Below are 12,048 nucleotides of genomic sequence, written 5' to 3' on the forward strand. Positions count from 1 at the left end.
AAAGAAAGAAAGAAAGAAAGAAAGAAAGAAAGAAAGAAAGAAAGAAAGAAAGAAAGAAAGAAAGAAGTAGGGGAAGAAGTATTTATTAAGTGCTTACTATGTGCCAGACACTGTGGTAAGTGCCTGGGATACAAAGAAGAAAAATATAGTACTTTTTCTCAAGGATTTATATTCTAATGGGGAAGACATCAGATAGATCGGTAGGTAGGTAGGTAGGTAGATAGAAATGATATGAAGACTTCTTTTTAATTCTGTCCATCTCACCCAGGGATATGCCAAGTAAAGGCTTTTTTGTACTCTTTGACAGTAATTCTTAACTTACCCCTACAAACCATTGCTATATACACTTATCTCTCCTACTAGGTGACTGGCAATGATGAGGACAGGTAGAGCCATAACTGAGGTGAGACAATGAGAGCTTTGCCCAACGTACCCAAATTTAGAGAGTATTGACAATACTTACACTCTAGAAGTATAAAAGCAACTCTATTGAGTTTTAGCACATAGTAAAAATAATTAGCAAGTTAACAGACGGCATGCTTCCCACCACCACACACCAGCCCACAAAGCAATTGTACTTCAGGTGAGTTCCTCTTCAACTTTGTCCCGCCCAGTTCTCTCCTCTCTCCTGTGGCCTCCCTAGTAGCAAACTTGAGGTGAATCAGGGTCCTTTTCTCTCCCTCCACCCCTAACCCATGAGGCTTTTGGTCCTAGGGAATTTTTTCTCCCCTCTTCTTCCTTCTCCACAATTTGAACGTTTTTTAAGAGTTTTTCTAAGGGTATATTTTGTAAATCTTGTGCCAGGTGCCAAAGGATCAGTGTGTATTAATGATGCCAGTGATTTGTGGGGTTTTTATGCTTCTCTTCCATGTTTCATGATTTGACTAGACAGTCTTCAGCAAGAGAAGCACTAATAGGAATTTCATGGGCTAATGTCTTGACCCCACTCTCCCTATCCAGTAACTATATTTATTCTAAAGATGATTACCCATGTGTATTGTAGTTGCACTTGTGGAAAAAAGTAAATCCCACTATTCTAGGAATAAAACTTTACCCTCCCCATGATTTTTCCTACTGACTTCTCACCTTCTCTGACTGGCACCTTCTGAAATATTCTCTACAAAGAGCAGATGTACCTTCTACTTTAGGACTAAAAATGTCATAAAAGCACAGCTGTTATGAAATTATGTCATAAATTATGATAGCTCTGTGTCCTTAGATACATTTCCTGCTAGGCTACATGATGAGAAATTAGGAGTGGGACCTGGCCCTGCATCCCATAAGATTCATGTCAAAGGTACTTAGTAGGACAAGTAAGATCTGCCCTATTATTAAGAACTCATTAATAAAAAATTTAAAAGAACCATATCATGGACCTTTCCTTCCAATGTTAGCTCAAAAGGACATGGTGCTCTTTCAGCTGGTTAAAATTTCAGAAGTGACAGCATCCAGATTAAAATTCTGAAATATGTTACAATTATACGTGTAGCCTCAAAGTTATTCTGTGTATGAAGATGTTAATGTCTCATTTCAGAAGTTTAGAAGAAGAAACACGAGAAACAGTAAAACTCAAGTCAGTCTCAAGTGATTGCTTATGAAAAGCACTAACTGGCCATCATAGAACATATCTAAAATCTGGATGCTCTTAAGGGTTTGTGACAATAGTCCTAATTTCTTACCAAATAGACTGGCTTCAGATGCAAGGAATTCCCATAGATATTCAGTGGAATCCCATTGGCCCAAAAGACATAGGATCATAGGTTTTAGAGCTGGAAAAATCCCTGGAGGTCACCTAGTCTTGGGGTTCATAACCCAGGGTCTGTGAACCTGTTTTTTAAAATTTAAATTTTTATAACCTTATTTTCTTCATAATCTGATATGTTTTATTTTGTGCATTTAATAACATTATTCTGAGAAGGGGTTCATAGGTTTCAGTAGACTGCCAAAGGGATGCATAATATGAAAAAGGTTTAGGCCCTCTGATCTAGTTCAAATTCCTCATTTTACAGATGAAGAAGATAGAGCTCAGAGAGGTTAAGGGATACCCATGATTATACAGCAACTAAACAACATTGTCAGAATTTGAACGCAGGTTGTTTGCCTCCAAATTCAGAGAGCTCTTTCTCTTTCTCCACCAACCTCACACATCTCCTCTCAGTAGATGCCCATTTGTTTTCTGGGGAATCATTCTTCCCAGTAATTCATAGGACCATAGATTCAGATCTGAAAGAGATTTATGAGCCTCATGAAGGCCAGGGATTTTGCTCATGGGAGTACAAATTTAGAGGTCATTTTACATTCCTCATTCTCCAGACAAGGAAATTGAGGTGATTTGCTGAAGGTCATATAACTCGTAAGGGGGCAAAACCCAGATCCTCTCACTCCCAAACCAGCACAGCACCAGACTGGGGCGGGGAGTGACTTTTAATGCTCCAAGTTTGGTTAAGTATAAATTCAGAGTGATCACTATCAATCTACTCAATAGTTTGCAGGCTTATGCAGACTAGCAACCACCATAGCTCTTCTCAGGAGTCAAGATGGTTCCCAGAAGGAGATTCAATGACGCAGAGATGACGGCAACACTTCAGTAATCTTTTTTCGGCACGCTTTTTTTTTTTTTTTTGGCACACTTTCTAACAGCAAACATAAGACCCTTCACGAGATTTTCATGAGATGATATGTTCATTATTCCATGAATGAATGAATGAAAAAGCATTTTAAGTCCTTACTATCTGCCAGGCACATCATTCGAACTGAGGATTTGTATTTTGTATAAATCCAGAAACAGGTGACAGCCAAAAACAACATATATAGGCGAATGGTTGCCAGGGAAGGGAGTTTTGGTCCCAGGAGTCAAAGGGATTGTGAATGGAGCCGAAACTATAAGCAGCGTCAATTAGATAGGGCTACGAGCAAGGGAAGGGGGCTTGGATCCGGTGGCACAGGAGGAATAGAAGGTAGATGAACCCAGAGAAGCATTCGGTAAGATTCCATCCTGCCTACCCCAAAGAGCAGCAAGCATCTTCTCCTATTTTGTGGGATATAAGTTTTGGGGTGATTTGTGTTTGGGAGGGTGGTCTGTTTATTTTGTTTGTTTTTTGAGAGAAACATTTTGTAGCCAAGGGAAATGAAGGAATGCAACCTTAACTCCAAGTCGATGGGGTTAGGTACCCCAGGCATGTAGACAAGTGGGTGTTTACAGAGCTGTGCTCATGCCATCCCTGGAATGAGATGATAAATGAAAGTCCCTTTGAGCCTATCTCCAAGTTGGCTGTGTAAGTGACATTGGATCTCAGGCCCTACTGTGCTTTTGAAAAACAGTAGAGGATCATGATGACATGCTGGACAGAAGTTGCTCTGATATCTTTCACTATGTATTAGTGTTTGTGACATACACCTAAGCTGCAGAGTTTGGACCCATCCTCCACCTCCAATCTCCCTACTCGGTGCTCACGAACTTTGAAAAGCCTTCAAAGTGTGGAAAGAGCAAACTCAGTTTGCCTTCTTTCAACTGCACGTGATTTTCAGTGGAAAATATTCCCAGGTTCAGATAGAATCTTGGCAGATGAAATCCCTTTCTATATCTCCCCACCTGTGTAAGTGTGTTTTCCTTTGACATCTGAGCTCCTTTTCCCAGTCTCTCTCTCTCTAATGTTTCCTTGGATGTGCTTTCTGCAACTTCAGTGAAGCAAAAAGAACAGGGCCTTGGCTAATTAGTCTCCGATCAAATAATGCTGGTTATTGTAATTGGTCATTGTCCGAAGAAGCCGAGTTCTTCTCTAGCCTCTAGGTTGCCTGGCACAGCTTAGTTAGCTAACTATTCTGGGAATGTCCCTATTATCTGTTTTTCTTTGCAAAAGAAACTGGGGTGTGTTGAAAGCTGGTAATAAAAGTCCGCCCTGGTCGGAGCTGAGACTGCGCAGAGAGGGCCTGGGAAAGCATGACCTCCATGAATCAAATGCCCCCCCACCCCAAATAGCCACTCAGTGAGTTTTAGTTTCTATGTGTATGAGAATAATAAACCCACAAGGTTTTCCTGCTAGCTAACACTCCCTCCTCTAAGGATCTAGTGCTCCATTGACGGGGCACAAAACAAATTTAACGACTGAAAGCGCTGAGGGTAAAATGGTTATACAGAAAAACTAACAAACTCACAGACAGCTTCCTATCAATTGCTTCTGCATTTCCATTGTGCCTACTGTCAAAAGACTCAGGTGCTCAGTGATACTTTTGGATGCTAGGTCCATCCTTAGAGAAAGGATGCTCTAGGATTAGGTGGTTTACCTGTTCCAGACGACCTGAAGACTCTTGGGCTTACTCAGCAGGAACCACTCTGGAAAAGGAATTCACAGAATGATTAAAAATGAAACGGATGGGGGGAAACACCCTCCCTCACCTAAAAACCAACGAATCCTATGCCAATAGCATTCTTTAAGGCATTGCCAACTATTTTATGAACATTCTAAGGGCCCTGGAGAAAGAATCACTAAATACTGAGTTAGCTGACAAGAAATTCTCCAAGTATATGCAGAAGGCTGTCCTGAATGCTATACAGAGTACAAAAAGAAATCAGGCAAAGAAGTATTTATTTATGTCTGCTATGTGTGCCAGGCTAAGTTCAAGGTACTAAAATACCAAGGGGAAAAAAATGAAAGTCTCCTCTCTCAAGAATCTTACATTCTATTGGGGGAAGGGAAGGGAAAGGAAGGGAAAGGAAGGGAAGAGAGCCAAAATGGGCATGTATAAGTATACGCCAAATATATATACACATAACAAGGCAATTTGGTGGGAGAAACTAGTAGCTAAGGCCATTAACCTCGAAAGTCTTCCAAACACACATACACATATGAACAAAACATACACATATGAAAAGACATGAGCTCTATTAGAGGGTAAAATAGCAATAATTCCAGTGATAAATGAAGTAAGACCATAAAGGAAGGAGGAAAAGAAGGGAATAAGCATTTATATAGTATCTACTATATGCCAAGCACCTTGCTAAGCACATTTTTACAAATATCTCATTTGATCCTCACAACAACCCTGCAAGGTAGGTGCTGTTAATATCCCTGTTTTACAGTGGGGGAAACTGAGGCAAGCAGAGGTTAAATGACTTGTCCAGGGTCACCCAGCTAGTCTCTGAGGCTAGATTAGAACTCAGGTCTTTCCGATTCCAGGCCCAGCACTCTATCCACTGTGCCACTAGCTCCTTCTAGGCAATGCAACAAGATGAGGCAACTTTTGGAAGTATTCTTATTACCTTATGGTAACAGTTCATATAATCAAGTCTCAATGACCTGCACCAATGGAAAGGTGTTCTGGTAGGGATAATCCAAAATGGATAATCAGAAAATCATTTTCATTTGCCTTTGGCGAATGTTTGGAACTTACATTTAAATATGGATGAGCATTGATATTTATGTGGTGCTTTGAAAGTTTTCAAAGCATTTTCCATATGTTATCTCCTCTGAGCTTCACAACAAACATGTGAAATAGGTCCTGCTGGTACAGTTTTATTGTCATTATCCTCATTTTACAGATGAGGAAACAGGTTCAGAGATAAAGAGACTTCTCCATGGTCACATGGAGCTAATCGATGTAAGAAGCAGGATTTGAACCCTTATCTTCCAGATTCCAGATCCTGCACTCTACCTACAACACCATACTGATGTGAAAAGGAGGAGCAGACAGGCTACAACCTGCACCGACAGAGGAAATGACCACATCAGGGAATTCAGAGATCCACAGAAGTACCATAGAATAGATTTTGCCAATGTTTGTGTAATTTGTAATAAAAAAAAAAAAAAGCCACACTGCAATGATCAGCTTTCAAAGTTCTCCCTCAGCTTTTCCCTCATTTTTTTCATCCCAGGTTAAATAAGGTATTTTCATACTGTATAATTACAAGTTGTCTCTAACGACACCATTCCCCCACTCCAATTCCACAAACACTCACTCACATCCCAGCGCCAGATGACCACAATAACTCAAATTTTCATTCCTTCCCTTTTTCTTTTTCTCCAGTCCTTCTTCCCTCAAGGCCTTATAGGCTGGATCTCCGGCCTTTTTCAGTCTGATACTATTTGTTTCATTGTACGTTCACACATTATACACACAATTATGCCTTATGTTATCCTTGAGACCTCCGAGGCTTTCTCCTTCCCTTACCCCCATCACTTTTCCCTACATTTCTACATCTTTCATCTGCATTTAGATCTTCCCTTCTTGCCCTCTTCCTTTTTGCCCTTTCCCTCCTTCCATTCCTCTAGATGTCCTCTCTCTTCAGATGAGGCATTCACTCTGAAGCGACCACACTGGCTCTTCCCCTCTTTTCCTGCTTTTGCGGTGCATCCATTGTTCCTCTCTAGCTCCTGTCTCAGATTTCAAGTGACAGAAGGTGAGTGGGGGAGGTAGAGAAGAAAACAATCTTCATTTCCCTCATTTCTTCTGGCAACCCCCTTATATCATCCTTCAGAGGCAGTAGAGACATACCTTGTTAGACCCATTTTACAGTTGGAGAAATGGATCAGGTAATTTAAACTCTGCCAAACAAATTAAGACCATGTATAAGTATCAGGACTAGAGCCTAAGTTCCCAAACTAGCTTCTTGCTCTTTCCACTATCATGGGCCTAGTACAGTTGGTCAGTCATTTCAGTCATGCCCAACTCTTTGCGACCCCATTTGGGGTTTTCTTGGCAAAGATACGGAAGTGTTTTGTATTTCCTTCTCCAGTTCTTTTTACAGATGAGGGAACTGAGGCAAATAGAGTTAAGTGACTTGCCCAGGGTCACACAGCTAGTAAGTATCTGAGGTCTTCCTGACTCCAAGCCTGGCCCTCTATCCACTGCACCACTTAGCTGCTCAAGAACAGAGTAGGCAGTTAATAAATGCTTATTGGTTGATTGATTCCATTAGCTTATAGTAAGAATATATGCCATTCGATTTCTCATCTATAAGACAGAGTTGAAGCAGGTCTTGAAACTTTGCCTTCTGGCACAAAGATCGTTAGAGTTGGTTAGAAATTGAGGTTTATAAGTAGATCAAACTGGGCTGAGTAAATCTGAGGCTTGGGTAATTGCTTCAAGTTCATACTTACAGAATCCGCCTTCCAGGTGTGGGCAACCTGCAGCCTCAAGGTCACATGTGGCAAATAAGGGCTGCACTTGAGGACCTAGAGGGGCACATATGGCCTCAAGGTCACAGCATACCCACCCCTGCACCTTGGCCAATTGATAATGCAGTGACAGTAGTTATAAAAATACTATTCTCCAAATCTACTGGCATGAATTCAGTACTTCCAAAGAGGACAATCAGGGCATGCAAGCTATTGAGAGAGAAAAAGGCAGGGCCCTCAACCTGTCTTTCAAGTTTAGGGCTCCAAATCAAATGACTCACCATATTTTCACCAGCCAGCCTTTCCCCTACTTACTAGTATGCTGAAAATGATGTATTTTCTGAATGCCAGCATTTTTTTTAAAAAATGAATTAAATCCCAGTGGGCTGGAGCAATGTTCTTTTAAGTTTAACTTTGTATCATATCTAATAAAGAATTATATTCTTAGCTGGTACTCCCAAGGAGAGTACCATAGTAAAAAGAGCACTAGATTTGAAATCACATACTCAGAGCTGGAAGGGTCGATGGAAGATACATAAATTCATAGATTTAGAACTGGAAGGAACCCCAGAGGCCAATTCCCCCATTTTTAGATTAGTAAACTGAACCTGCAGATTATGTGACTCACTTATAGTCACACAAGTATCACAGTTATCGACAGATTAAGTATCAAAGGCAGAATTTGAATACAGGTCTTTTGATTCCAGAATCAATGCTCTTTCCTTTATATGACGGGATAAGACTTATCGATACAACTTGAAAGTAAATAAAATACTCTATTATAACATCTTCGACATATGGTTGCCCAGATTTCCTTTAAAGACCTCCAGTAATAGGGAACTCACTATTCCTCAAGGTAATATATTGTACTTTTAGGCAGCCCTAATTGTTAGAGAGATTTGCTCATATTGAGATGAGACCTGCCTGCTGTGCGCTGCAACCAACACACACTGGTGCATAAAAGATTGTTAAATTTTCAATGACAGCATTTACACATACAGGAATTGGCAAATGCTTCCTATAAGATTTAATCTGTTTTGTCTCTAGACTTAATAAAGTGATTGAAAAAATGTTGGTAATGCAGAGTAAACTTCAAAGTATGTCATATGTACATTTTTTTTTTGAGAACCAGTTGCTAAACATTTACCAGCACATCCCTGCATATACCACAATTCCACTCTGGTTGGCAGAACACATGGCTATGGAAAGACTCATTGCTGCGACTCAATCATGGTCATGGGACCACATTCATTTCCTATAATAATTAAGCACAAAATGAGCTACTTTTTCTTTTTAAATCAAGAACACAGATTTTAACTTGTGTCTAATGAAATGGAAGCATGATATCAAAAGCAGAACCCAATTCTCATAAATTCTATCAGCAAAAGGAAGGTTTTATGTTTCCTGATGATGATTAAATGCTTCCTGAAATTACACTTTTGGATCCCAAAGCATAGTCTCTTGCACATAGCAGGGGCTGAATAAATATTTCTCAGTTGCCCAATTAACTATGAAATGTTTTCCTTTTAGGTCTGTCTCATACGTGGATAAACTGAGGCATAGAGAAATTGACCTGTCCAAGATCTGGGAAGCACAATCAAGTCTTTTAAATCCCAAAGCTTTTGTCTTGCACTAGCGCACTCTCCCACTCCCATGCAGATAACCCGACACAAAGTGACCTTGCATCTCCCATATTGATTTTTCCTATAGTTAAACAGCTCGAATCAATGAAAGAATGCTCCCCAAACAGATAAGTGTTTTACCCAGTACCATTCCAGGAGGAATTGATTCTTCTGTTTTCAACATCTTCTAAAAATAACAGGTCTATGTGTGGCCTCCTCTTCTCTACTATCACAACTATTTTGTAGTAAATCATTGGTAGAAGACTTTTACTCCCTTTCCTTTACCTTCCAAATCTTTTTTAGAAGGATTCCCACTGAGTCCAATGGAAATTCTGAGGAGGGACATCAGAAATTTCCAAAAGGGAACCAGTCTACAGCTGAAAGCCTTGATTAGAACACTAAAATTAAAACAAGGGCAGGACTGTTGCTGCCATAACAAAAGGCTATATTTTATATAAATGTTTAATGAAGTCAAAATCAGAATCAATGGAAACATGGTTACTGCTTAGTCAACAAACACTTGCTGATTAGTGGCTAACGTTACCAGAACATCACTGTTTGGACTCTGCTTAAAACATTTTCCAGTTACTATGGTCTTGTCACAATAGCACGAGGGTTATCTTGCTAAACGATGTCTCCCAGTATTTCTCAAATACAAGATATTCTTGAGATACCACATATTTGAGCAGTTGATAATTTTCCTGCTTTTCCTTGGCTATCTTAAATAGTAACTTAAAGAAAAAACCAACCCTTTAAACCAATGTAAAGTGCATATGTGTATGCATATCAGAATTTTTTGCTAAAGCTGAGGAAGCACTATGAAAACATGTGGCCGGTTTGTGTCTGCCATAGCAGTTGCTGTCTTTCTTGAGTAGATGGGATTGTTTGGCAACTCCAATGCTTCTAGTCTCTTCTTGTATGGTCAGAATGCCAAAGTATTCTCAGGTCACATTGAGGAAGGTATCCTTTGGAATGGAGATTGGGCACTCATGTCTACATTTTCCTCCGAAGATTTAAAATCAACTTTCTTAGGGCATCAGAAAGTGGCTGTTTGTATTGGGAAACTCATGAAATATAACTAAGGACTTGAAAGTTGCTTCTATGTCCCCATACAGTATAGTAGAAAGGATACTGGATTCAAAGTCAGAGGATGTGGGTGTGAATCCTGGCTCTCCTGTTTACTGAGTGACCATAGTGTCTTTGGGTCTCATTTTCATCATCTGTAAAATGAAGGGATTGGACTAGATGAACTGTGAGATCCTTTCTAGCTTGTGATCCCACCTGTTCAAGGGATGGGGAGATGAGGAGGAATCCTAGGTAGAATACCCAGGCATCCCTGTTGCCTTCCAAAAGGGAATCCTGCCTTTTAACATAGGGACACTCTCAGGAACCAGACTAACTCTTGGACACATCACAACAGCTAAAAGTCCATTTATTCCACAAATTTCTTTTGGCAAGGCAATTGGGGTTAAGTGACTTGCCCAAGGTCACATAGCTAGTGAGTATCATGTGTCTGAGGCCAGATTTGAACTCAGGTCCTCCTGACAAATTTTTTTTTTTTAATCAGTTGAAAAATTGCAAATTTTGATGGCCAAATGTAAACTTCTTGAGGACAGGGGCTATTCTCCTTTTGTCTTTGTAGCCCCAGGGCCCAGAACAGTGGTTTATGGATGATAGGACCATAAATTTAGAAATGAAAAGGACATCAGAAATCATCAAGTCCAGCATCTCCATTTTACAGATGAGCAAATGATAAGACCTTCCTCGAAGTGGCCTGTGAATATTTTGGCATCCTGACCACACAAGAAGAGACGATAAGCCTTGGTAATGCTAAACAATTCCAGTGCATAATAATACAGTCCCTTTCATCCAAAGGGCAAGGAAGCCCATCTACTCAAGAAAGATAGTAGTTGCTGTGATAGACACAAACAGGCCACATATTTTCATAGCGCTATCTCAGCTTTAAGAAAATATTCTGTCTTGCCCATGGTCACATATACAGTAAGCACTTAAAAATATTTGTTGAATCAAATTTTATTTGATGGGAGTAATGAAGGTACATTTATCAAAACACTATTAAAATGTCTTTAATATAACACTGAGCGGTCCATTTGAAGATATTTCTTTATTTTAGAGTTTAATCGAGCATGGAAGCTATCTTGGAAATTGAAACAGCACTATAGTTTAGGCCCAAAGCACCTCCCTCGGCTATGAAAGAACTTGACTGTTTTCTCCATAAAATCATTTTACCTGCTTTTGATTTACTACTATTTTTTCCCAACTCTAAGATCATGTATTTCTACTCACTATAAACTAATAATTGCCACCAGATAAATTAAAGATGAGAAAACTAAAAATAAATGTAGGGACTAGGAGAAACTATTAATGAAGATCAAAGTAGAATGTGTATCTAAATTAATTTCAGTGACTGATTTGGGGAATGGGTTAATAAAGATGTTAATAGTAACTCCCCAGGAGCTTTTTTGCTAAGCTCTAAGACTGAAATAGTAATGAGCCCAATCATGGTTCATAGCATCTCAAATGCTGGGACCTTCATTAGCATCTAGGAGGGAAGGCTGCTAGAATTCTAAGTCAAGTACAGAAAACTGATTCTACTGATAGGGCATTTTAGAAACTTGTTACCAAAATGTCTTAATCACATTAGGACATAGATTCCAAAAGCAAGTGTGGGCTGAAGGGAACAAATCATAAAGTGGGTTTTCTGATCCTAAGATTTAGGCTATCTTGCCTTAAATGACCAAAACAAAATTTTTTTTTTATAGATGCTCTTTTTAAGAGCACTTAGTATAGTGAGGACTCAACAAATGTTTTAGATGATGATAATACATGTGATTTTAGAATATTCACCTGTTACCTCCCCGATGCTTAGCAAAATGTAGAAAAGAAAATAATGAATAGCAACACAGAGAGAGAGAGAGAGAGAGAGAGAGAGAGAAGAGTGGACAGATGAAGTTTACTCATAGTGAGCAGCCTATGGAACTCAGAATGTCTAGCAAAATTAGAGCTCCTTCCAAAGGAACCCAAGCTAGGACAAAGTTTCATTTGCCATGATCTTCACAAAATTTGGATCAGGGTGACAGGAGGGAGGTCAACTAATTAGCTGCATGGGATCATCAAAAGAGGGTGGAGACAAAATTATCAGCTACTCAAATTGATTTGGTGTTGAGATTTAAAGCCTGGGATATCAGACTGGCTTAAAAAATTCAGTCAAGGTTTACTAGGGGTTGTAACCCAAAGACTATGAATTTTTAAAAAAAAAAGATATATTGACAACTGTATTTAAATATAAT

At 39.5% G+C, this 12,048-nt stretch overlaps 1 protein-coding gene across 1 annotated transcript in view; it reads right to left on the reverse strand.

Moving 5' to 3' along the window:
- CDK15 (cyclin dependent kinase 15) overlaps positions 1–12,048 on the reverse strand; it is a 93,576-nt gene that overhangs the window by 25,990 nt on the left and 55,538 nt on the right. Inside the window, exon 10 of the mRNA XM_027873516.1 lies at positions 4,285–4,333. Within this exon, the coding sequence (XP_027729317.1) occupies positions 4,285–4,333 (49 nt within the window). The remainder of the gene's footprint in view (positions 1–4,284; positions 4,334–12,048) is intronic.

Source organism: Vombatus ursinus, unplaced genomic scaffold (assembly GCF_900497805.2).
Source record: "Vombatus ursinus unplaced genomic scaffold, bare-nosed wombat genome assembly UNPS02014802.1, whole genome shotgun sequence".
In the NCBI taxonomy this organism is placed as follows: Eukaryota; Metazoa; Chordata; class Mammalia; order Diprotodontia; family Vombatidae; genus Vombatus; species Vombatus ursinus.